This window comes from Hippoglossus hippoglossus, chromosome 23, assembly GCF_009819705.1.
Source record: "Hippoglossus hippoglossus isolate fHipHip1 chromosome 23, fHipHip1.pri, whole genome shotgun sequence".
Classification (NCBI taxonomy): Eukaryota; Metazoa; Chordata; class Actinopteri; order Pleuronectiformes; family Pleuronectidae; genus Hippoglossus; species Hippoglossus hippoglossus.
In genome coordinates, this window is record NC_047173.1 from 9684930 (window position 1) to 9712659 (window position 27730).

The window sequence follows — 27730 nt, forward strand, 5'->3', positions numbered from 1 at the left end:
AAATCATATCTTTAAATTAAAATCTGTATTTTAAGGGTTTTTTATGAATACACAGATGATACAAAAGCAGATTTTAGATCACAAACCTGGCAACCCTGCAGGTGGCACCAATTAGCTTAACTACCCTGATAGCCTAATCTTAATAGCAGTACGTTAGCTAAAATAAATTAGCTTCAGGAGCCTGTTTAACTCACACATTTAGTTACTACTCTGCTTATTTGTTAAGTTTTCGCTTTATTCACCATGAATTAGATTTAAATGACGTTCAGCTGATAAAACCTGATGAATTATATATTCTGGAAACAAGGTAAGGATTAGCATGAAGAACTGGTTTAGCATTTTAACTGTAGTTGTTAGATTCATAAATCATATCTGTGTATTTATATCTTTTTAAAAACATAAGTGGGCTAAAGCTAAACTGTTGTATCCCCTCTCTTTGTGTAAAAGTAAGAATGCTAACCTGGCTGTTTTGTGTTTGCAGCAGTTGCTAACCGAGGACTTTGCAGGTAAGCTAACTAGCTTTGGTGAGAAATGGCAAAAAGTTTAAAAAGAAAATTGCCACAACTGTAATTTTTTAAACATAGAAAAACTACAATATTAGTCACATTCACTTGTTGGTAGTTTTGATGAGTTGTTAACAAGTTTTACGTTGAAAAGAAAAGTTAAAGTGAAGCTAAATACTTGAAATGAATTATGAAGCTAACCTCTCTACGGCTAATGCTAAATGAGTTACACTGTTGACGTTAGCATAAAAGTCCCCTTGGTAAATAAGACGCCATGTTTGTTTTGAACATTTGTTTTCGGTGCAGTCGTGTGTGTGTGCTCACGTTATTAAGATATAACCTAAAACAAATAGTAAATCATAATCAATGCTATTGCCAGATTGTCTCAGTGGCACCTGTATGTGCTCCAGATGTTCGGAAATGAGGCTCAAACCTCTGGAGTCAGTGTTTATGGAGACGATGAATCCATCTTCACTTGTTGTCAAAGTTAAGTGAAGGGTCCTCAGTGGATTCACAGCTAAATGAAGTGGAATCCATCACCACTCATTTCCATGTCCTCACTGGTACATGTGCAGGAAGTCCTGTTTGACATGTTGCACATAATAAACCTGTGCCACAGTACTTCTATAAGAAAATATAACTTCTCAGATAATTGTTGATTATACTTGTAAACCCTCTTTTGTTGTGGCAATTTATTATAAGTACAATACGTTTTTTATCTTTAATCAATAAAGGCCATCCATTGCTGACGCATGTCTGGCTTTAACTTCTAGCTGAGTCTTTTAACAGTGACTCTGGTGGATGAGTATTCTATTGACGTGTTGGTGAAAAGTACTTTGTGCGTTGCGTTAAGTTTTGGGAAGGTGTGACCACCCCCTGGCTTTATTTGGCGTTTGCGTCGTGGACACTCGGTGGAGAGCTGTGTGCACCGCTGCGCGTTTTGGGTCAAAAGCGTCGCTTTAACCGCTGCGTTTCATTCAAAGTTTAAAAAATATACAACTTTTCTTTATCAACGGAGGTCGATACGTTTCGTCCCGTCGCATTATCGCGCTAAATCGTCCGTATTTCCCGTTGGAATTGGATGTAGCGGGTGCACCTTTGCGCAGAGACCGGTTTAATGCTGAGAGGCTCCTCTGGGTGCACAAAGACAGCGGCTCGCAGAGGAACTTGTTCAGAGTGAACCGGGGACGCTGGGAGGCGAAATAAACAAGCTCCGGAGCCGAAGTAGCCGCCGCCGCGCAGTTCTACCCCCGTAAACACACGATCCATCCACTCGTCAACGATACACAAGGTAAGGACTTGTTTTCGATGCGTTTTGGTGAGGCTGGAGCGCTGCGGAGCGGACTAGACCACCTTCGCTTTGGCTTGCCGAGCATGGTTGTTTTTGCAGAAAATGGCGTCATCGCCCTCTTGTTTCTGCTTGGCCGCGGCGGGGAGAGGAACACTTTCCGAGACTTGTAGCAGCCGCTACGTGCGGCGTGCACACCCTTAAAGATCAAATCTGTTACTCCGATGTGTTTTATTCAACAGTAAATCGCCAAATGTGAGATAGCGCACGATTTCGCTCGGTAGAAGGACGCGCAAAGATGGTAGGGTCACCGGTCCTGTGCGCCAAGCTGCTTCTTGGAAAAGGTGGCACGGAGCCGCAAAACGCAGCGTTTTACATCCATAATAATGCCATCCTCTGCGGCTTTAGGCTAATCCAAATGACCGAGGATGGTTTAGTGTTATTACCAGGGTGGTGATGGACGTATTTATGGGAGTGCTGCACCTTGTCTTTGTGTGTATTTTATTCGGGTTTGCTCGTTTTTACGCCGCACTCCCCTTCCATGCTGCAATCGTTATGAGGGGCCTCTCTTTCACGGCGTGAAAGGTGCATTTTATACTTGGCTTTTTTCCCTTTGATCAAGTTAAGCTGGCCCTTTTGTTGCTACAAATAGTGGCGTTTTTAGGCTGACAATATAACCGTGTAAAACGAGATTTTCGGGGATAATGGGGGCGATGCAAATCGTGCCATGAGAACGGCGACTGCCCTGCGCTCTGGTTCGCTGCTTGCCAGACGAGGACAGGCTGAATGAGATAGGAAAATAAAAGTCTTTTGGACGAATCACATAGTTTGCACAAAACTGGGGAAGTCCGGCGCTGCGCAATGATTGTGCTGCTGCTTTGCGCAGGGAGCACAGTGGCAGCTGCTGTAACCGCCGCCACCATTTCGCCGCCGATATTTTTTGTGTGTGTTGGCCAACCTTTTGTAAATAGTTGGGGAGTCTTGGATAAAAGAGCACAATAGTATTCATGCGGGCCCTTTATGGCCTGTGAATGCGGTCTTAAGTCCCCACTCTGGCTGTCCTGTCCTTCCCCGTCAGCTACGTGCATGCGTCCTAGCACTGGCCACCACACATCCACCACAGCGAGGCCACTCCGCTCCGAGTGCAGTACGCTCCGCTTGGCTCTTCCTGTGGCCAAAAGTCGAGGAGCGATCGTGCGCTAGGTGTCACGGTGCAGGCCATCACGACCACATCGAAACAACAAGGAAACATCAGCCCACGGAGACGGCACATCGCTCGCTCCGTGCACATTTTCATTAAGTTTCCTGAGTTATGCAATCGCATCCCCGTAGAGCAAACTGCTTATCCGCCTTTATTTACCCGTCACCCCCCATCGCACAGATAAATCTGTGTGTAATATCTGATTTGGACCGGTCCCCGCGGCGGCGGCACAGAATTGGGAAGATGTGTCATTTGCAAATCACCCAGTGCCATTTGCGTCACAGCCCGCGGCCTCGCACGCCCATGGGGGGCGATGGAGTTGCAAATGGAGACTGTGTGTGTGTGTGTGTGTGTGTGTGTGTGTGTGTGTGTGCTGACGCTGCCCCAGCTGAAAGGGAACCAATAGACACGGACTCCGGGCGGCAACAATCGCCGTGCGCCTCCACTCTCCAGCAGTGCACCGACTTGGGATTGTGTGTGAACGCGGAAGACCGCGCCGCTCGTTCGGGATGGTGTGTTTCCATCACACTGCCTGGGATGCGTAAGTGGACGCGTGCACACTCCGGTTAGACCTGGGCTCGACAGGCCAGTCGGAGAGGAGCACCACTCCGTCCCTCATGGTGCTCGGTCCATGTGGCTATTGTGGAGTCGCTCATGTGTGGATAACTGTCTCTCTCGGCCGGACTGTGATGATAGGACCGTAAAGCCTTTATGAACAGCGCACAGAATATGGCTGGATTGTGATTCGGACTCCGGATAGAAACACACGTCGTGTTTGTTTCGCCCGCAGCGCGCCACGCGTTTGTGGTTTGGAGATAAGCAGGGCGTTTTTACCCAGGAACGTCTTGTTTGTTGCTGTTGCGCTTTTGGGCACTGCGCATGGTTTCATTTCATCCAGGAGGGCTCACTCACACACCTCTCACAAACAGACAGAAAGTCCGGAAATTTACCATCAGTCAGCATGGAAATGTTAAAAATACTAATATAATGTATAGATTATGTTATTATGCTCAATATATATACATGTATGGAGACGATATGGGAACATATGTCCACTTTCTGTACTTTGTTAAAAGATGATGTGAAAGCCAGCAACCAGGTAGTGAATTGGAGGCAGGTATCATTATAGCTGCCATTTAAAACAAACAGAAAACAAGTCAAGCTGTAGAGATTCCTCCCTGCACCTTGACACACATTCCCTAAGGTAGCGATTCAACCCAGATGGCAGCAGGTAGCCTGCAGCTATGGACTATTATTTAGTTATTTAGAATTGAAGGTTTCCAAATTACTGCACAGCCAAGTGCCGCTTCGATGTGATTGAGTGATAAGAAACTTTACAGAAACAGAATCTCCCTGTGTCCAAGTTTAGAGATTGTTTGACTTTACAGAAAGTTAAGAGATCAGTTCAGGTTAGGCGCAGCAACATCAACCTGCCTAACTCAGAACATGAGTGACTCTGACACAGTGGAGATGGACAGTCTAACCTTGAGGAGGAATTTGAACAGAAAACTAGGGCATGAGTGTAGATAATACAAAAATGTGGGTTATAAGGAACTAAGAATGCGGTAAAAAAGATTGGCCTGAAGTTTACATATTTCTCCTGCAAATTTCAAATACTTCGTGTTATTTTATATATTTTCCATCTATTTTCATCCAACCCTTTTAAAGTCTTTTACTGGCTGGCTGTTACCTCTGAGATTATTCTTTTCTTATTCGAACCGCAACTTTGATTCTTCCTGGCTCTCTACCTTGATTAAGTTTCCCGGTCATCATTGGTTTTTACCAGAGCGGATGCCGCCTGCAACAGTTTAATGATGTCAGTGTGTGATTCAGTCAGTGTAATGATGTACGGTTGTGTTCAGTCACAGAGTCAGCCCGTCGGACCAATGTGCAAGTTAACTCCCCGTCAACAAACCCATTAACCTGCCTCTCAAATAACTAGTTCGGCAGACAAGCAGGGAGGCGACCAGGGAAATCAGGGTCAGTAAGTCAGTCAACTAGTGATGCTGAAGTGTGTGACAGTCACGTTTCCGGCAAACCAGGAAGAGAACGGTTGCTTTAATGACATCACTTTATACATGACATACATTTACATACAATTTTAGAAACTTGTTTTTAATGAACGTAGGCTGCATTTCACCACCTGGCCTGAAAATGCCCATGCATCTCCCCTGGTTATCCATTTGTTCTGCTTTGAATCAACACTATTTAATGCACTAAAGAGAATTTCCTTTCATATCTGATCTTTTTAAGTATCTTTGGCAATTTGGTCAAATCCAGCTCGTGTGTCCCACCACTTAATGTATCCAGATTTGATTGCTTAATGAAAGTTATCACAGAGAAACAAGTGAAGCTTATTGAACCTTTAAAACAGTATATTTATTTCAGTCCTGTAAACCTTGTGGAGCAATGCCTGCTAGACAAAAACTGAAATGTTGCTGTTAAGGCGACTAAACACTATTTCTGTAGTTTGGGGTGTTTGTGTGTGTGTGGAGACCTCTACTGTATTAGGGCATTTGCAAACCTCAGGTATTTTCCCATTTGCAAAGAAATCTCTGAAGAGAATTATTTGTTGGTACAGTGAGTAATGTTTGGGAGTTTCCTGATTTAGTTGTATGATATTACTACACTTAGGAACAACTGGTGTTTATGTTTGTGAGGACGTTACAGTCTCCACATTATATTATATGTATTTTAATGTAGTGTCATTTTGTGCCGCCTATGACTTCCCTTAAGTGTTTCTTTTCCTCCCCTTTTTTAATTTGCACTTAATTTATTTTCCAGCCGTCAAATTCATCAGTCCGCTAAGTTGAGCATGTTTAACTTTTTCAAGTGTTGTTTGACATTCGTGTGTCGTTCACACGAGTCAGGACGCCAGACCTCACTCACGTTACACTCAGTCAGACGGTGATACCTCTAGAAAACACGAGCAGAATGCAAGTTTAACGATATCTGTGTTTTACATTGGACACAGAGAAGTTGTAGTGTAATCTTATGCTACGTACTTAATTTACATACTGCATATATACTTTAGCCAGGGAGGCACACACAGCTGAAGCAGAGACGAAAGCCAGAAGTTAGCGAGGAAGTCACGGAAATGTCAGCTTCTAGCAGTGGCCCATGTGTTTTGGGGGCAAAAGGGCCGACAGGAGCAGGTGGGATGTATCAATTGCATATTTTCAAAGTGTAGCCGGCTCTTACTAGATTTTCCAGGATTATCAACACTAGCTTCAAGGTATCACATGGTTTTAAACTTATATCATCTATTGTATATTTAAACAGAGCCTTAGTTAGATTTGTTACATGCCTGCAATTAGAAGTGGACAGAGTACAATGGGAAAATTACATACATTTCCAGGTATACAAACATTTGGAGCATTAAACGAAGGCAGTAAAAAGTCAGAGCGACAGAACTTGACCTCTATCATTCAGAAATACAGTGTAGAAGATGGACAGAAAATAGAACGGGGGAACTCTGTCAGTAGGACACATCATTGTTCCCAACCTCTCGGGTGGTCAGGTGGCATCACTGGTTCGTCTGCTAGCAGTCAGCATTATGTCAGGATGGTGAGTCCCTCCATTAGCAGGAAGTTCTGTCAGACCGCATTTGTACGGCCAGTGGAAATAACTGTGAGGAGGCAGGAACTGCTGCTAAACATTTGTTGGCTCTGGAGTCAGGCAAACACTTCAACATACACACAGATATATAAAGCATATATATCCGCACTCTTACACGATGATAAAGAAGCTAATGTTTTTTTCATTCAGGCATCAAATATGTGGAGGTTTCACAGAAATGAAAGTTCAGGTCTCCTGACATGGATTTACCTCATTTATTGCCCCCGAAAGGGCAAACAAGGATTTGCATCCCAAAAATAAGACATGCTCCCAAATGGGAAATGCTTTGACAAATTGATTTCTGGCTGCTGTAAACACAATTCACTATGGATTATTGTGCGAGATGAAACTTGAACGTGTTTGGAAAATATGTAACAGCGGAGAAGATGGTGTGTTTGTGAAATATCGAGCGAGGGATGCTGGATAGCTTGTTCTGCTGAAAATAGATAGAAAATAACTTTAGATGTGTGAGGAGGACCATGAGAACCTCGCAGCAGGAAATTTTAGATTTTGTGAAACAGCGATTCATGGAGTGAGTCATGGGGTCAGTTACCTGGTAGTGGTGGATTTATTCAGAGTTGCATCAGAGGACAAGATAGTGCCTTATTTTTTTTAGATCCACCATCAGTAATTACTTCTCGGGATTGTCTGTCTCAGATTTTTTTTCCCCAAGCCCCTCAGGCAGTTTGGTCTCATCTCACATTTATTTTGAACAGAGGCTCATATTCATCCCTTTTCTGCAGTATTTACAAATTGTTCCAGTTTTTCCCTCATCATCAACAGTTGTTTATCCTCAATATCTCAGTTTAAACTCAGCGCACCTGAGTGGGAACAGGAGATACAACCTCGACCGTCCTACCGCAGAAACAGGAGAGTCCCTCGTGTGTGTATTATTGGCTGGAAACTTTCTTTTAAAACCCCCACAGTACAACTCCTTTTTAAAAAGTGAGTTAAGAAAGCAGTGCAGCCTGTGTCTTCTCCCCGACAATTGTCCACACTGGGGTTTTTAAGCGTGGGTCAGCTCCGGCAGACTGCAGCTTGTCAGGTTTTAATGAAACACTCCTCAACAAAGTAATTAGGCTGCTGTTGGCTTTGAGTTGGGATTTACAACCTTCCTGATGCCGCGCGGCACACTCAAATGAGTCTCACAGTCCCAAGATAAACCCATCTGTTGATTACCATATCAAACTAATGCAGTAGATGTGAAAGAACGCAGGAAAGTTTTGACTCTTGTGGAGGCTCAACTTTACCAAGATGCCCCCTAATGCACGGAGGTTTTCATTTGCAGTTTTGTGTGTTATTCGGGATAAGCAGTCGTCTCAAATTACTCATATATACACATCTCCCATAACGTCTTATTCCTTTTCAGACTGACAGAGTGCTAGAGCCCATCCCAGCACACTAACACACAATAGTCAATTTCACTCAAAGCCCACAACTCTGACCATCCTGACGAGTCCTTGCTCTCTGTGGACTGTGCAGGGAAAAGATCGTGTAAAATTACCCAGGGAGGGTTTTGCCTTGAGAGGAGGAGAGTAAAAGTGGGATTAGTCTGCTTGAGTGTGAAATTGATCAATGCCTTTAAGTATTATATTCACTGAAAGTAACTTTATTTCTTTGAACAAATGATGAGGTTCTTTAAATGAGGTTGTTTCTTGACTTCAGTCGTCGGTAGGGTCCCAATTTCCCATATTAATTAATGACTTGTGTTCATCTCCCTCCCTGATATAGATAGATATAATTTATTTATATATACCTGCTCTTAATTAAGCTAGAATATGCTTTTTTTTTATCAAATCACTCTGTTTGAAATTAACTGTCTTCACTACAGTTAAATCTCCACAAATCACACATGTGCTAAGTTTAAGTTTAAGGAGTAAAATCCCCGGATCCTTTTCCACCTGTAGCATCTCTCCTGGGATGTTTGCTCCCACATAAGCCTGTATAAAATATATACTACTAAATTCATATAATATGATGCTCGCTCATATGGCCTGTAACCCGGATTGTAACCTTGTTCACAGTCTGTGCAAAACAGCCACACATCCACAGAGCTGTGGCTTACACTTGATAGTGTGTAGATGTTATTCTGCCTGAAACCATCTGTTGTCCTTTGTATGGATTAATGCCCAAAAAATGTAACGTGTTTTAATTTTTGTCTGCAATTAGGGTAAATATGTTCCTCCTGTAGTTTGAGCTGGTTGACTGGTTGACTGTAGATCGTGTGACTGGGGTCCACAAAGCCTGTTGTTGTGGTGATGGTGGCTGTGTAGATAGATTGATAGACATTTGGTCACAAATAGAAAAACCCTCTGCACTTTTCTTTCCTAAAGGCCGCTACGTAAAAGATACAGTTGAACCAACACGATAGACGGAGCGAAATGGATGTGATGTGTATGGTTGCAAATTATAATCATTCAGTTTTAAACTGCCTAAACTGCCTCTATTCAAATCCAGTGAATAGAGAAGGCTTGAAAAACTTGGGATAAAATGCATGAAGCACGTCCCCCGCACACTCATTATTAAGCAGTTTCAAGTGCTTTAAGTGAATTTGCTGAAACAGATGTCCCGGCCGTCGTCAAGTCCTCACACAGGGGTCACAAAATACAGGTGCAGACGCCTCGCTCTGCTTAAAATGTTCACTCGAGAGCTCCCCCTAATTATAGCGACGCTTCTGTGTTCAGCTCCGTACCTGTGTGATAACATGATTTGCACAGCTGTCCCATCGCAAACGTCTTAATTTCACATCACGGGACCATACGAGCGGTTTGACCTCTCTCTCTTTTTATTCATAAAGCGGTTTGTTGTAGACATTGTTCTGTCAGATCGTTTGGTTTGTGAAGTTGCAAAGTTCTTCCCCTGCTCCTCTTTGCTTCAATGAGTGTACCTGCTAATTTGTGTTCATGAATAGTGGTACCACTGAACTGATCATTAGTGTTATAATATTACAAACTTTGTTTTTGGGTGACTCCTCTGTGGGGTTTCTTGTGGTCTCAATGGTTTGTCTTTTGGAGACATCGCAAGACTACAGAACTTTTAAACTAAATGCACTTCAAATGCAAGATCACGTACTCTTTGTCGCCCTCTCCTGGAGTTTTATTGGAAATACAAACGCACCCATGTGGGAATATGCCTGTGCGTGCACTCTGTTATTGTATCGAGGAGGCCTCAGAGGACCGTATCACTTATTGGTCACTATTAGTATTGTTAAAGAACTTAATTTTAAGTGTAGGCTTAGACTTCACATTTAGTTAAAGTTTGAACTTAAAAGAGTTCAATCTTAAAAGTTTCCATTTTTGTCAAGTGTTCTCATTATTTAAAATCTTTCTTTCCTAAGTGTTCCAGTTATTAGTATGTGGATTCATTACTTAATGAATGAACTGTATAATCACACTATACAGTAACGTATATTGGCCACAGGCTTTGATAGATGTGATGTAATTCTTTTCAAATATCTATTATTTTCTTTTTTCTCATATTTTGTACAGTTTGATATAATTTTGTTGTCTGCTTTTCTTCTCTTGTTGTCTGCATGTTGTGTGTTTGTTGTCCTCTTGTTGTCTTCTTGTTGTCTGCTTTTTGTCTGCTTGTTGTTCTCTTGTTGTCTGCTTGTTGTCTTCTTGTTGTCTTCTTGTTCTCTCCTTGTTGTCCTCTTGTTGTCTGCTTGTTGTCCTCTTGTTGTCTGCTTGTTTTCCTCTTGTTGTCTGCTTGTTGTCTTCTTGGTGTCCTCTTGTTGTCTGCTTGTTGTCATCTTGTGGTCTCCTTGTTATCCTCTTGTTGTCCTCTTGGTGTCTGCTTGTTGTCTGCTTGTTGTTCTCTTGTTGTTCTCTTGTTGTCTGCTTGTTGTCTTCTTGTTGTCTGCTTGTTGTCTTCTTGTATTCCTCTTATTATCTGCTTGTTGTCCTCTGGTTGTCTGCTTGCTGTTTGCTTGTTGTCCTCTCATCTTTTTGTTGTCCTCTTGTTCTCTCCTTGTTGTCTGCTTGTTGTCTACTTGTTGTCTGCTTGTTGTCCTCTTGTTCTCTCCTTGTTGTCTGCTTGTTGTCTACTTGTTGGCTGCTTGTTGTCCTCTTGTTCTCTCCTTGTTGTCCTCTTGTTGTCTGCTTGTTGTCCTATTGTTGTCTGCTTGTTTTCCTCTTGTTGTCTGCTTGTTGTCTTCTTGGTGTCTGCTTGTTGTCATCTTGTGGTCTCCTTGTTATCCTCTTGTTATCCTCTTGTCCTCTTGGTGTCTGCTTGTTGTCTGCTTGTTGTCTGCTTGTTGTCATATTGTTGTCTCCAGGTTGTCTACTTGTTGTCATCTTGTTGTCTCCTTGTTGTCCTCTTGTTGTCCTCTTGTTGTCTGCTTGTTGTCCTCTTGTTGTCTGTTTGTTCCAAATGTTCATAAGTCTGGGACACCCACAGCATGTCTTCCGCAGACTTCATTAAGCGTCAGTAACCTGCAGCTCATATAATCCCTATTCACCTCGTGGGGCATTTGAAGCTCATCCAATGACAAAATGAAGTCAATTTTCTTGAAGTCTCCTCTAATCGTGACAAACAAGGCTACGCCTCCTGTGGCGAAGACATATCGCTAAAGATAAGGAATCAGCAAATGACAGGGCCGCTCAGCACGCCACTATGCTGCTAAGCCATGTTGTGCCAGCTAGTGGAAATGAGCATTGATGTGGTGTCAGGTGGCTGTGGCTGAGTTAGATCAAACAGTTTTAACTTGGACTGCCACTAGAGGGAACCAACAAACGTTTTTCATCATTGAAGCTTTCATATAAATAAAAGAAAAAGATAAGAGTTTTAAAAGTGAAGTACAATGCCTTCATATTAGGCAGCTTATCTTTGTATCTGTCCCAGGAACCTTAATTTATTGTACAGTGGGTAATGCAACAAAACGAAAACACATTGAAATCGTCTTTCTAATTATATATTTTCAGTTGTACCATAAAAATATTTATCAAAAGACAATCTATCAAAAATAAGATGAATATTTGTTGATTACAACTAACAGCACAGATTTCAGAAGCAGGTTCCCACTTATTTGTAGTGTTTCATGTACCTCAAATACACACACACACACACACACACACGCACACACACACACATATATGGATAAATATATAACCTCACAGTCCTCATTAGGACTGTGAGGTTCTCTGGGAAGATCATATATTCATCCAATAGCATCTAGGCTATATAAGGGAGGTCAGAGTATTAATTTTAAATGCAGTGTGCTTAGTGCAGAGTAATGGTCGTAATGTTACAGGTAAAATGAGTTAAATATGACTCTGGGCTGAATTAGAAATTGTGAGAACCATTACCATGGCCTTAAAAAATTCAATTCTGTTTTATATTTAGATCTAGTTTGTGGCCTGGTAGTTTCTGAGCACTCTGCAGGCAGTAAACACATCAAGCTGTAATGTTTCCTAATGCATTATACATGCTTTCACAAGAAATATCAGCATATAGAGACGTGCTGTGGGTATACATAACTACTTTGTCAGTGACTTTAACATATGCATTAAGTATTTTAAATAAAAAAGTGAATATAATAATTGCACATGTGGGTTCCAATCTCTGAATTAAAGATTTGCTGCACATACTCTTGTATTTGCATCATTTTAAAATCTTAAAAAGCACCTTGAAAAGTGAGATTACTGTAAATGTTAAAATATAAATTATGCATCCTTTTGGTTGATATACACAACAGCTCTGGGTTTTAAGTTGTATCTTCTTCTGTAACCTCCTGAGATTTCTTTTAATTGTTTAATTTGAAAACGTAACCTTAGCTGGAGATGTAAACATGTTCCATGTTCGACGTTCAGTGAGCAGCAGTGTCTGTGTTGTTGTTGCAGGTTACAGGTGTGAGCTGGTACTGAACGTGAGGTGCAGCAGGCCAGGCTTGGCATCATGGTGAAGGCCCATAAGTCAGGTGGGAGGAAGAGCTCCCACAGCCTCCGCAGACAGGTACTGGAAAACAACAACAATGCCTGAATGTTAATGTGAATGGATGTCTGTCTCCCTGCACTGTCACATTGAAAAGACGTCTTCTGTTATGTAAATTAAACAACTATTATCATGTAATGGTCGCATTTTAAGGGAGGATATAGAGTAAAGAGTATTATTTACACATTTTAGATTACCAGCACCACATAGTTGTCTTCTAGTTCACCACACACTGTGCTCTATGTTGCCATATATAGCCACACCACTTTCTGTTAAGTCAAAGTAGAATAGCAATATGTTTCCTGGATAAGGATTAAAGTCAGTTCTAATAAAACGTTTCACTGCGGAGCTTTTGTTTTAGTCCAGGACTCAACTTAATCCTTCTCCTGAAAACCACCTCTGTTTGTGTTTCTCTGTATTTATTCATCTGTTCTCCTTAAGGAAAACACACTGTGCACTCTTGATGACACCGTCCTTCCCTGCATGACACACACAGAGTTTGTGGTGTATCACCACAGGAAACAATTAAAGGCATTTTATTTGAAAACCTCAAATTACTTTACTGTAAATGCCAGAAAGCAGCTCAGAGATTTTCTCAAAGTTATTCAACAAGAGTACCTGATGAGATCATTATTTGATATAGATATGAATCATGTTAAATATAATTATAATCCACTCTGATTTTAAGTGTCTATTTTAGAAGTCTTTAAAAACTAGTGTTTATCTCCAATATTCAGCCAGGAAATTTTAATATGAAGAATTCTGAACTGAGTTTGGTGAATTTGTTACAGTGGCAGCTCCTCTTGTTTAATAAGCTGGGGATCAAGGGTAGTATCAGATCCGTTGTGTTTCAGTTCAGGGAGTGGGACGAGGTTTAGTTTCTTCTCTGCATGAAAACCACTTACTGTCGGACACAGCACCCAGCAGAATTAATCACCACACATGGCTGCAGAGGGCGCTGTTGCATAGTGTTACTGTAAGTCTTTTCTTGCAGAAGTAACAGAAGTATTTGGGTTGAGGTTTAGCCTCACATCACACCCACTGTTTGACATAAATAAGGATCCAATGGTTGCAATGATGCCTATGTGTGTCATACTGCACAGATGGCTTCACTGTGCGTGTTCGGCTAATCAGCGGTCATTTAATTACGCTGTGGTATGCGCAGTGTTTGTGCGCGTGGCGGGTGACACAGTGTCGGAGAGTGGCCCACTTGTTCTGTGGAGATGTGCTGTCGGGTGCCTGAACGGTGAAGTCGTTTATCCCTCTTCAAGGGCGGCGGGGACACTGAGCGAGACAGACAGAGAGAGGAAATGAGGATAAATTGGTGGGTGGGAGAGAAGAAAGGATTGGGGACTTCAAGAAGAAATAGGACAAGAGATGCGACTACACACAGTCACACACATCACACTAGCACATACAGTGTAAACACTGAAGACCTGATGTGGAGTCACTTATCTGCTGAAGGGCTGCTGTGTTCGACAAGGTTAATGTCTGCGTGCTCAGGAGACATGACATGACACACGCGCACACACACACGCGCGCGCACACACACGTAGTCTGTCCAGCAAGAGGCATTTTTCTAATAATAACACATAACTATTGCTATAATTATTTCTGATCAAGTTTTTATATTTAAACCTTAGTGCTTCATAAGTATTAAGTAGTTTTAGTCAGATGGAAGAAAGAAAAAGAGACCAACTGAATTAGTTGATGAAAACTGAATGAATAAACATTGTTACACTTCCATAAATAATGGAAGTGTAACAACAACACCATGCATGGGTAATCTTAACTTTTAGGGATTTGAAAAAATCTAGATTGACAATAATGTTGTTATGACTCATGTACCATATAATATTTCATCTTCTTTGATGATTTTTGTCTCCTTGTTTCTGTAGCTCATGTTTAATGCGTGGTTCTGCTCCCACAGACTGGTGGCCAGACAGAGAAAGAGGAAGGTCAGTCCCAGTCAGACACCAAGCCTCCACCACAGGAGCAGCCCCGTGGAGGAGAACAATCCTCTGATGATGCCCCGCTCCCGACCTCTGCACCAGCCGAGGAGCTGTCTGAGAACTTGGACCAAAAGGAAACTCCCATGGACGTCCAGGAAAAGGGCGACTCTGGCCAAGCCAAGCCCATGTGGAAACCCATTCCCCCTCTGCTGCCTGAGCCCGAGGACCAAGGGAGCACGACCGGTGAGACCAGGGACCAGAGCTGCCAGACTGACGAGCAGCTTCAGCAGACCAGTGCCGGCAGCCATGGTCATAACACAGGTGGGTAAACCACCACCGCATCACCTGCTGGTTCATCCACCCACAGCAGGACTGTTTCCACTAGTAGTACCGGTGCTGCCTGTTTAGGAGCACCAGGAAAAATCAACATGCAGCTCTCACAGTCCTGACCTACAGGGTGAAACTGTTTGTCTGGTCCCTGTGTAGCTTCACTGCCAGAGATGTTTATGTTTTGAACTCGTGAAGAAATTGGCGGAGCTGCCTTTAACTTTGATCACCACGCGTTTGCCTGCACCATCATACATTTTTGAAAGTTTTACTTGGAAGTTGATTTATCGCGTTGGCTCCTGTATAACTATTGTATTGTTTTAATGGCGCTGAAAGTCTTGTCTGCTGGTGTGGACGCCAATAGATCAACAGAACAGGCCCATTAACACAGTGGGAAATTGGTCTGAACTGACACAAAGGTTTCAAAATAAATTCACCTCTTCCTTGCACAAGAATAAGAGTAAAAACCTCAACTAGAAAAATCTGTCACTTCTGACGGGAGCTGGAACAATGACTCAAGAAATTATCTTTACATGGCTTCTGGGATTTATTACATAAAAACATGAACTGAAGAAAGATTCTTGAAAGATTTGGTTTCAGTAAAAACATTTCCTGATTATTTATGTTCAGTTTGAAATCACTGTCCCACAGAAACCACAGGGTGTGATTTGTTCTCCTGGCAGTTAGCGTGTTTCCTGACCCTAAAGCCCAGCTAACTATTGATTTTGGATTGTAAAACGGGGGCTATCAAAGCTATCGTTGTGTTCAAACAAATAATGCTTGTTTCCTTCCCCTCGTCCATCCTCTTGGGTTACCTCAGCTTTCCTCCTTCGATCCCGTGTTCTCCTGGTTTCACACTCAAATCCCGAGGCCTTGAGTTCATTTTGAACTTTGTAACTCATGGTCCTAGGAAGTTGTTTGCCATTTTTTGATTGGATGATCTTTGACCCCCTTGCAGAGGGAGTTGCGAAGGTCGGCGGGTCACTGACCTGCCCCGCTGGGATTGTAACGGTCTGCCTGTGAGAGGTGTGTGTGGCGTGGGGGAGGGTAAGAGGGCATGAGGGAAACACACTCTGTCGCACATTAATACATAATCTCCATCTCGCTCTCTGTCAAAACCTCTTAACCAGACGTCATTCAAATGTCCAGCCCTCTTTTGTCTGCATCTGTCTGGGTGTGTCAGTCTGTCTGCTCGGCTCTTTGGCTTCTGTCTGTCTCTCACTCACCTACACACACACAAACAAACGCACACAGATCCGCTACGTCGCACTGATTACCACGTAGTATTGCTTTGTGTGTCTGTGTGTGTGCATTCAAGCGTTTGCGGAGCCAACCGAGCTTAAAACAGGCAAGGTCTCAACTTCTGGTCGTGTTTTCTGACCATAAGTAACTTCATATTGGAAATGACAAAACCACGGAAGGGTAAAAATAATCTAGTCCAGTTCAAAAACAAAACAGAAAGTAATCATTTGATTTATATCGTCGTAACTCGACAAAACACAGCATTGTCCTCTCACAGTAATGCATCTTGAATGATATAAATTGTAGTTTACAGGCTGTAATTGAAGTGTGCTTCAGTAACAAGCATATTTGTCACACTGAATGTGTTTTATTTGGAGGTTTTACACAATACTTTCTGTTGTAGAAATGCTGCTCACCTTCTTTCACATCAATATAAAGTGAGAATTGAGACGCGTCAGGTGATTACAGGGTCCTTGGCGGTGCTTGTTAGGAGCTGTTTTAGCTGTTTACACCTCTTTCTTTTTATGCGCATTTCTATTCAAAACCTGTCGTGCGTTTCATAGTGCTGATATAAAAATGAAGTTGTTGAAACCAGGTAGAATGAAAGCACTTTTCCTCCTCACAGTCCATCTCAGTAGCAGGTCACGGAGCCATAGTCAGCCTGCATCAATAATGCAGGAACCAAACTCCCCTCCTGCTATTTTATATTTAATGTTTTATACAAAGGAAAAATAAAATAGTTCTGTGGCACTGAGATCAATGAATAAAAATACACCCTGAAGGCGTATTTGTTCACTTTATTTTTCCTTTTCAAGGCAGAAATGTGGTTTTGTATTTTAGGAAAATGGAATGAGTCTGTTCTCTGCAGTATTTTAATCCCACTGGTTAAAGATTTGGCAAAGTAAACCTCTTTTGTTGAGAGGACAGACATCATGCAGATTTTGATGCTAAAATAAATCGCATATATTTCACATACATTGTGATAATCTGCACATATTTCTTATTATTTCCTGATGCAGGTTTTCACATTAGGTTTTCAGAACGGTATTATTGTGAGAATTGAAGGGTTAAAAGTAGAAACCAACCACCATGGATATTTTTGGGGATGATGCCAATAACGATGTATTGGCCATTATATATATTTGTCTTGGCAATAAAAAAATAAACAATCTTATAAATGACCATCATTTTTTTCCAGAAAAAGTATTGATTAAGCACCGGTATCAGACCAAACCCTAAGGATACCCAACCCTAGTTAAAAGTAATATAATGAAAATATTTGGGCAGGTCAGTTAATCAAACATAACATTAATTCCCTACCATCATCAGAACTGTTGTTTTCCCGCTGACCCTGCTCCCTCTGGTCATTGAGTTTGAGCAAAAGCAAAAACCATTTTGAAATACACATCGATAAACCTCCTCCTGGGTCTCTTGTTCCTGATCGGGCTGATCAAGTAGCGCCGCGTGACACCGAGGCTGAAGTATCAGATGCCGCGCTTGCTCTCACCGCCGTTGGAATCAGCACAAAAATTTGTCACCACCATGCCTCAGCCCACCGCACCCTCCACCGCACGTTTCCCAACAGTCCCACTTGAGCTTTAGTCTCCTGAACAAGTGTCGCTGATTTGATTTGTCAGGATTGTTTTTCATTCATTTTCTGCAGCCTGTGTTTCCTTTCTGCTCACATCCAAGGCTTACTGATCTTGAAGGGAAAAGATAAACGACCGGCTTTCTCACAGTCATCGGTGTGTGTGTGTGTGTGTGTGTGCGTGTGCGTGCGTGCGTGCGCAACAAGGTCAGAGTGAATCACTGTCTCATACAGACCTCACTGATTGCATATACCCTTTAAGAACACTGCAATATACTTTGTGTCGTACCAGGTGCCCGGAAATTCCAGGTGCTGCTGTATTACTCAAAGACTGTCAAACTCTGATGGGATTATTTGAACGATCTCTCTCTTTCTCTTTCTCTCTCCAGGTCTCTGTGTGGAGCCCGGAGACCCTCCTCTCCTCCAACAGCCTCTGCAGACGTCCAAGTCTGGGATTCAGCAGATAATTGAATGCTTCCGTTCAGGTTTGTTAGAGATGTGAGGTTCCTCCAACGTGTCTGCAACTTTGACAGCCGGAATTGGGCGAGAGGCGGAGTACAGCCTGGAGACTGGGCAGTCTATCCCTTTGATAGACTAGTGACTAACTTCTTATTAATAATTCAGACTGTGGCATCCCATCTAATAAATCTGGAACTCTAACTCGCTGTTTGCTCAGCTGTGACTCTCGGTCTCAATATGTCAGCGTCCTGTCAAAACATCCATAAAGTTTTTACCATCCTCTGCAGCCAGACAGTATCTCGCATTATATCCATACACAGCGCTTTGGCGTTGCCGTGACAATTATTCAGGTCTCAGCAGACACACATATGAATATGCTCCATCTATATGAGTATATGAATTTCATGTATTCCATTAGGTCATCTGCATTGTGAGGCGAGCAGATATGTGGTGCAAGTGCTCCCTCCGCCAATGCTTCTTTGTAACACTGAATTTTACAATATGGTTTATTTACTTTGTATATGTCTTGTTATTCTCCCTGAAATCACTGTGGTTAACCATTGCTGCTTTCCTCTGTCCCACAGGCACCAGCCAGCTGAGACACATGCTGCTGAGGGAGGTGGACACCATCTTTGAGTGTAAACTGTGCCGCAGTCTGTTCAGGGGCCTGCCCAACCTCATCACACATAAAGAGTACTACTGCCTTTCACGGCTGCCTGAATCTGACGGTTAGTGACGCAGCATATTAGCATGCAGACACATACACAACTCTAAACACGTCTGGAATATTTAAACATAACCTGTTTATAATCACAGCCCTGCTCTCAAAGTCCTAGAGTCAAAGCATAAGAGATACAAAACACAAATCCCCATAAACTCAATAATAAAATCAAAAGGCGGAACAGGTAGAGCACAAACTCCCTCAGCTGTGGTCAGAGCCTTTGTGCACGCTGAGGACACGCAAATGCAAAATTTGACGAGATCACACAAACAGCGACTCCCTAAATGAGTCAGGGATCAATCTTGATTTCAGCACTTAGTCTAGTTCCCACACATTAAAAAAAAAAAAACATGCAGACTGATGACTTCAACGTTTCCTAAGGTGGTTCCACATTTTGCTTTCATGTTCTCTCACTCTAAGGTTTTCACTATCTCTTTCACACCATCTGTCTCCTGCTCATTATTCCCCTCTTATCTCCTCCTTCGGTACACAGCCCCATTTTTCTCTCTTCCACACACATTACTGTAACGTCTTCAATCCGTCAATCATTCTTCTTACACAAAGTGAAGTCTCTATTCTGCTCTTCCCTCATATCACGGCAGAAAGTAACTTTGATCTTGCACCATTAGCGTTTTATCTCCTGCTCATTAGCCACAGTATGTGTCCATATCTCTATTCTTTCCTGCTCAGAAGCGGGCGGATACTCGGAGGAAGCCCAGCAGAGTCTTCAAGTAGTTTCTCTGTTACCTAACTCTCCTCCTCTCTCCTCCTCAAAGAGAGATCAATCTCATCACAAGCAGTAGATTATATTTTGCTCATTTCTATCCACTGAAATGATCGCTGTTGGGAAAAAACAACTCATCACAATCTCCTCCTACATCTGCTTGTGGTCTTAATTAAGTTGTTTCTCACATAATTGACTCATTTTTTTCTCTCAATCAAGAGTCCATTACTATAGGCTGTAAGTGTACTATATTGTTAATTTGATAAATTCTTTCATCAATGTTTTTCACCATCAAAGTGCTGGAAGTTAAATGTGAGGTTACTGGATAAACACATTTGATTTTTCTTTGAAAGTCAATTTTTCACCATCGAGCCCTGACAGTCGAGCAATAAAGTGCCTAAAATTCAAATCTGTATGTTTCCTGTGGTGAAGAACTCTATAAAAGAAAGTGGCACATTTGCTGAAAGAATAATATCAACGTCACAGCGGTTGTAGAAGAGAAAACTGTAAAACAAAGCTTAGAAATATCAGAAAAATCATAGACTATATATAAAGATGGACAACATTACAGCTCCCAGAAAGCATCTCGAGACCCCCCCCTGGTGGCTGGCTGCAGTATCATGAACCCTCATTCCTCCAAAGTGAATTAACAATGTTATAGAAAGTGATAAAAAAGATCCCCCCTTTGTCCGGACCTAAACTAAATGGAATCTTAATGGGAAGTTTCCATACAATCGGTCCAGGACTGAGTACAATGAAAACAACAAAAATCTAAGTACAAATTCCTACGAAAAGTGAGCTGGACCGAGTCTTCCTGTTTAAAAGGACTGATTGTGAATGTGACAGCAGTAGTAGAATAGTTTTGACAAAGTGGAAGTATAATATTTTGTCTCTTTAATGTTTATTTTAAATATTGAAATGTTTCGGATTGTTTTTTTCAGGTTCATCGGGGGACGACAGACAGAGTGTTGCCATGAAGGATTTACTGGACACCATATATCCCAGAGCCGACCGACCAGACTACGTGGTCCGACTGGAGCCCATTCAGACCACTACCAAGGCCGTGTTCCAGTACCTCACCACAGAAGAGGACCTGGCCCGATATCCATCACACACACCCAGGTTGGTGGTACACTGATGGAGTAAGATGTACTGTAACTCAATGTGTGTGTGATATAGCTAATGCAGTGTAGCTGGTGTAGACTCACGTGTGACTTTGGTCAAACGTTGTCCCTGATATGATATTTGATTGTCCTTCACAGTGCCAGAGAGAGTCCAGTAGCATGGGAAGAGCCAGCGGAGGGTGGGGACAACAGCCAGGCGAGCCAGCGAGGTGGAGCCGAGAGCCACAGCAGCCCGGGACCCAACCAGGGGCAGAAGAAATGGGAGGCTGAGGAGGAGGCGAAAGCAGAGCAGCCACCGCCTGAAGAGGAGGGCTCCACTAGCGGGGTATGTATCTGAGATATCTGATGTCCGATTCTCCACGTCGCCTCGTTTGCTGCAGTCCGTCACTATCCCTTCTCTCGTTATTCTCGCTGCCAGGTGGACGACGTGACAATCTCCTGTTGTCTGTGCGGTCAGGACTTTAACTCGCGCCGCAGCATCAGGCGCCACTGCCGCAAAATGCACAAGACCAAACTGGAGGAGCTGCGAAAGTTCACAGAGACACGAACAGTTCCCACAAGCCTGCTCTCTATGGTGAAAGGTAAGTGTTGACATAAACGATGAATAGGAAATATAGTAATTTATAAACTGATTAATATTATAAAGTATTGATTATAGTGACAAGAGCTAATAGACTCATATAAACACTGCAATAAAGCTAAAGAAACATAATTTATTTCCACACAAAACTGAATGAGCTGTTTGGTTTTCTAAATACTTCATTTGCTGACTTTCCAACACAAGCTGTGACTCAACTTGATTAAAAACAAATAATCTAATAATTATTTTAAATAAATGATGTTATGTTATGTATGAGTGGAGCCCAGATGACGAGATTTATTTTCATTTAACATGTATATAAGTGAAAATAAGTAAATTTCTAACATGCTTAATATCAAGCTGTGGTCATTCAGTGCCATCAGTATGTGGACTCAGCTCTTTGAATGTGAATTTACAATTTGTTTTATGAGGTTGATGCTAGTTTCATATTTCAAAGTTAATTAAAAATGTAAATAATAATTATTCTTGTTGATACTGGAGGTCGGCCAAGGACTCTCAGCGCACCGTCTGGAAAATCCTGCCTCGTGTGCCTCAAAACCTTCGCCACCAAAGCCAACGTGCGGCGACACCTCGACGAGGTGCACCGGGGTCTGCAGAGGAACCCCAACTCCCCCGGCGTCCCCCCGAAGCCCGGCCAGCCCAACACACTGGAGGCCACGCCTCCCAGGAAGAGCAACAATTCCTCTCCAACACGTAGCCACAACTCCAAGTCCACGTCTGTGAGCACCAAAACATCATCCTCAAACCAAAACCAAGCCAAACCTCAGCCTCAGCCTCAGCCCCCGGCCACTACGCAGGCAAACCCGGTGTCATGTCGCTGCACGCTCTGCAAGAGGATGTACAGCTCTCAGGTTGGTTGGTTGCACGAGGGGGGTTCGGGATCTCTTCTAGCCTTTGCTGTGTTTAAAGTCAGGCCTTAGTAGCAATTATAGGTTGGTCTTATTTGTTCTTATTTATGTTTCTGTATTTAATCGTACATGGGTTGTTTTTAGCCTTGAGAATCCAAACAGGGAAAGGGAGCAAAACCAGAAATAGTCGGTGCATAATTCTAGAGCTGTTTCAAGACATTTCCCTGAGATTTTCCAGAGGCTGTATGTGAAACCGCAATGTCAGTTGATCTAGACATAATTTACTGTACATTTCCTGCCAGCCCCCGAGCAAAATGTCCGGAAAATGTTGGGAAAACAACAGGAAAAAGTCTGTTGTTGTGAATTTTTCATCCGTTTCCATCAGAGAACAGCTTATGTGTAATTTCACATTACATTTTTACTGATCTTTAATTTTATCTTTGAATTTCAGCTCATGTTGAAGAGGCACATGCGCATTGTCCACAAAATATACAGTGTGAAAAGTAACAGGTCTGCTGCCTCCGCACCCCCTGCTACTACAGCAGCGACTCCAAACAACAACAACAACAGCAGCAGCAGCAACAACAACAACAACAGCAGCAGCAGCAGCAGCAGCAGCAACAACAACAACAGCAGCAGCAGCAGCAGCACAAACGTGGCCTCAAGCAACAATGTCCGGGTGAAGGAGGAGGCAGTCGAGCCCTCGGCTGAAGAGGAGGAGGAGGAGGAGGAGGTGGAGGAGGAGGAGGAGGAGGAGGAGGAGGAGGAGGAAGAGGAAGAGGAGGAAGAGGAGGAGGAGATTGACAGTAGTCCTGCCCCGTCTCCAAGTGACAGCACTGGTACAGCTAAAAGTGTTTCTGTGGCACCCAACTCCACGAAGGTGAAGGAGGAGGAAGCCCCGCTGAGCCCAAAGATGATGCCATCCTCCTTATCTTCATCGTCATCCTCCCGTGCCGGCAGCGGCGTGTGCGTCCCACACAAATCGACCAAACTGTCTGTGGGCTTTGACTTCAAGCAGCTCTTCTGCAAACTGTGCAAGCGACAGTTCAGCTCCCGTCAGAACTTAACGAAGCACATCGAGCTGCACACTGACGGCAACGAGATCTTCATCAAGTTTTACCGTTGCCCCCTCTGTCGCTATGAATCACGCCGCAAACGGGACGTCCTGCGTCACGTGACCGTAGTCCACAAGAAGTCGTCCTCATACCTCGGCAAGATCATGCCCAAACTGGAGAGCAGGGCGGTGAAGAGGCTGGCAGAGGCCGTCCTCAGCAGCACGAGCCCCAACAAAAGGACAGGCAGCGGCGTCAAAGAGGAAGTGAACGGACGCCACGCCTCTTCGCCGTCCTCCTCTCCTTCGCCCCCTGTAACGCGCAAGCAAGAGAGTTCCACAGCTGCCCCGGCCTCCTCCTCATCCTCCTTGTCCTCCTCCTCATCCTCCTCAGCCCCACCTCCTGCCCCCGCCACTCGGAAACAGCAGGATGTCTCATCGCCACCGTTCGTGCCCTCCCCTCCCGTCACCCGTAAGCAGGAGAGGCAGCAGACTCAACAGCCTCGCCCCATCAGCCCGCCGCTCACCCGCCGCAGTGAAAAACACACACACCTGCGCAACTCCACCTCCTCCACCACCGTCTCGCCCAGCAACCCACCGCCACACACCCGACGGCACGAGGCGCAGTCGGAGAGCAGCAGCACAGGGACGTCGTCCACTGAAGTCCGGGTGACCAAGAATTTCTCGCTCCACGCTTGTGACCAGTGTGGACGAGCTTTCGCCAAGAAGGTATTTGATTTTCATTCTCAAATGCATCTTTCCATTTTTTTTACAGAAATCAATCAAAGTCAGTCTCTAACTTTTACTGTCAATTAATTGTTTAAGAGTAATTTTAAACAATGTATCAAAAAATTGCAGGCATTTTTCATACTGTGTGATTGTATTGCTTTAAAGTTGTGTGTAATTTATCTCATGTGTGTGAATCATTTTTTCTCAGCTGTACCTGGAGTCTCACAAGCGCAGCCATCGTAACGCAGTGACGACAGCATCCAACAAGAGGAAAGGAGTCAGCACTCGCTCCAAGTCGTTGGTCTGGTGAAAGACACAGTGTAAGAATAACCAGGGTTCACCTGCCGTACGAGGACGCCACCATGTCGTCACGGTCCATTTGTCCTCTCACAGTTTGTCCTGTATTCTCTCTCTCATTGCATTTTGTCCTCCGTCCTTTAGTATTCAGAAACCCAAAAGAAACTCCACCCTGTGAGTGCGCTTGAGAAAATGTGTGTGTCTTTGTTGCAAGGGATGTGTGTTTGTTTGTGTTGAAATCCTTCCCTTTAATGAACCGCTCAGCTCGCACTCAACATTATTTCTCTGTCTATCACTAACAAGAGAAATCCTCCATCTCTGTCCGACTGTTTCTCCTTTTTCTCTGCATCATTTCTTAATAATAACCTCTTCCTTCCCTCCTTCACCCGTCACCGTCTGCATTCTCCTCTTTCTTTTGTTTTCCTCTTTCCTAATCTTCTTCTCCTCTCTCTCTCCTCACAGTCCGCCGGGGAAAAAGGACGGGCGAGCCACTAACGATGTAGAAGACATTCAAAACTTTGAGTTTGAGAAACAATGGATGAGTGGAAGTAGCAGAGATGCAGGAAACGACGGAGCAGGACAAGAGTGAAGTACAACAGATTTTTCCTTCTTTTGCTTAAGAACCAAATACATTGTCGGACTATGACGTTACTTTTGTATATTTTCACGATGAAGCCCGGCAGCTCGCTGGACGGTGGCGCTGCTATCCCCGAGGAGACTGCTCACTACTACTGCATATGTCTGTGTTTACTTACTGCAGTACGTAAATGTGGATCCACGTGCAAACGACTGACTTGTACTGCTGTGCTCTCTGTAAACAGAAGGATGGAGGTCTAGTTATGTGTGTGTGTGTGTGTGTGTGTGTGTGTGTGTGTGTGTGTGTGTGTGTGTGTGTGTGTGTGTGTGTGTGTGTGTGTGTGTGTGTGTGTGTGTGTGTGTGTGTGTGTGTGTGTGTGTGTGTGTGAGAGAGAGTGTGTGTTTGTGTTAGAGGGAGTGAATAATAACTGGAGCCACATGAAGGAGGAAGTAAACTTTTTTTTGTTTTTTATTTAGAAGAAAGCAGACTTTCATTTTGCCTTCACTTACACAGATTTACATATTTGGCTCCTTCACTATTAACATTTCATATCAGTTCATCTTCACCGTTTCTGTACATTCGGGACTTTGACTGTGGCATCAATTCGTTCTGTTGGAAACCCGCTCGCTCAGTATTACGACAAATCAACAGAAAAGACACTTTCAACTTCCCGCTACTTATCCTTCTCTTCTTTTCACCCCCTGTATGTCTAGCTGCGTGCCTTAGAGTCACCTTAACCTTCTCACATGAATATTTCCTCACTCATCTTTGTTGGATTTGTAAAATTCTTTATTCTAGCAGCCCGTAGTCTCATCTAGTGACCAGTTGTAGCAGGATCTATTGCCCAGGTCTTATATTAGATTATCAAATGTTTATTAGTTACAGGGTTTGGTCAAAATGAGGAAGGATCCAAAGTTTATTTTCAGTTTACCCCAAAAATGATGTGTGCACTTTTCCTAATTTTTCACTGGCGTTTTCTTACATTTCATTTTGTTTGTCTTCTCTGTTTAGACTCATTGCATGCTTGTGTGTGTGTGTGTGGGGGGGGGGGGGGGGGGTTCCTTCACCTTGACCATACCCTGTTTTACCTCTGTACATTAGCAGTGTTATCGGGCCAAGAAATAGACGGCTATAGGAGAAGCATGGGTCACAGTCTGATTGGCTGTTTATGATTTTTCTTCCTGATATCTCTTATTTTAGGATAAAACTGATCAGTTCAACTGTTGACTAGGTTTGCCATGACAAACATAGGCTGTGTGTAAAATGAGTTGTGTTACTGTGTGAGAGGCTCTGCACATAGGGGTATTGTGTGTTTAAATCATAGACTGTAAAGATGGACGACATCACAGCTCCCCACAAGTGAAGCCAAAGCGACTTTATAGTCCCCTGGTGGCTGGCTGCGGTATACGTTATAAATACTGCGGCCCAAAGATTTTCTAATCACACTGATGTATTTCCAAGTGATGATTCTGCTTTTAGTTTTTTGATGCTATAAAAACGTAATGATTGACAGCTGAGACTGACTCGCGATTGGTCGAGCACATGTATCGGTGGAGCCTCGAAACTGTAGATCAACTCCTGCGCAGACTCCGCCTCCAAATGAGGTCAAAAGCGCACGATGGCATTTATAACCTGGGATATTTAAGAAGATTTTTTTTCATACAACAGGAGGAAGTGGAGACACGTCGTCCATCTTTATTTACAGTCTTTGGTTTGAACGCATATTTTTGCAGACAAACTACTTTCGACTTTTCCATTAACTGGAAGACTTTGTTTTCTGAAAGGTGACGACGAACACAAACTAATATGAATTGGGCCGGGTTTGTCCGATCAGAGCTGAAACCAAAACAGACTCAACTTTCCGGCAGCAGCAGCAGCAGCGGGTGTAGCAGGTGTGAATTGACAGAACATACTTTTGTTGATGCTGAAATTGATCATAGATTATTACCCAAACAAAAGAAATGTTCAAGCTGCGCGCCTCTTCTACGCTAAACACCTCACTTCCCCCGACTTGAAAGTTTACATTAAACTTTTGGTTCCATTTACAACAACAACAGAAAGTGAGGGGCCTGTTTAAATAAACTCTGTGAATTTTCCTTTGTCTCAACTTTTTAACTTTACCAATGTAATCTCCTTCTTTTTTGAATCGACTAAAAACTGCATCAGTTCCTTTCAGAATGAGCTTTCATGTCCGCGAGCTGGAGCGGGGGCTGCGTGTGTTTGATCGCAGCTCCTGAGGTAGTCTTTGAAAAAACACTGGCACACGAAGAGAATTAGAAGGGAAAAGAATTGAGAAAGACCAAATGTAGATATGTCTTAACGTTCAAACAGAAAGCCATGAAATGGAACGAAACCAGAAAGAGAGAAAAGAGGAAAGACCAAACTTTATTTTTGTAACTGAAAACACGACACAGTCTTGAAAAACGTGTATATATGGGTTCATCGTACACGGGTGGTATAAATAATAGTTCTAATAGTCACAATAGTTACTGACATGTACTTAACTGTTGGTTGACCTTACGCTTCAGACATGTCCGACTAGTTTCTACGTCACTGTGTAACACTGAGGCAAGTTTTGCGTTGTTCCACCTTTTAGTTGTCTTTTTTATTTTGTATCTCATTCCTTTTTGAACCAGGACATTTGTGTTGGGATGGAATCGAAACCTCAAAGAGACTCTTAGGACGTTTATTTTTCCAATTTTGTCATTTTCTTTCGTCATCAGTTGTACTTTGTTATTAAGGTCACATCCTAGAGAACCTGAGAAGAGTTTAGAGAAGCATTTTGAGATGTGACGAGAATGTTAAAAAACAACCACTTAATGAATAAAAATGTTCTGCTTCAAACCTCCGACAGTTTCCTGTTGTGTTTCATTTTTTCCCCCCTGTCCTGCGATACAGCTCCTCCATCAGTCACGATTGTTTACTGCGACAGGAGATTTCATTTGCCTT

General features: G+C 43.1%; 1 protein-coding gene across 5 annotated transcripts; it reads left to right on the forward strand.

Annotated features, from left to right (window-relative positions):
* The first annotated feature begins 479 nt into the window (after nt 1–479).
* On the forward strand, nt 480–27629 carry znf800b (zinc finger protein 800b). Of its 5 annotated transcripts, none has more exons than XM_034578599.1 (13): nt 1434–1794; nt 12451–12562; nt 14472–14814; nt 18040–18135; nt 18694–18837; nt 20496–20676; nt 20817–21003; nt 21097–21259; nt 21760–22130; nt 22579–22860; nt 22891–23907; nt 24116–24227; nt 24667–27629. In XM_034578599.1, exons 2-12 carry the CDS (start codon nt 12506–12508, stop codon nt 24215–24217), a joined length of 2943 nt encoding a protein of 980 aa, XP_034434490.1. In that variant the 5' UTR covers nt 1434–1794; nt 12451–12505; the 3' UTR covers nt 24218–24227; nt 24667–27629. The 5 variants fall into 5 exon arrangements, with proteins under 5 accessions (XP_034434489.1, XP_034434490.1, XP_034434493.1 ...); XM_034578602.1 differs by having other exon boundaries at nt 22909–23907; XM_034578600.1 differs by having other exon boundaries at nt 22579–22724; nt 22758–23907.
* Nucleotides 27630–27730: the final 101 nt, after the last annotated feature.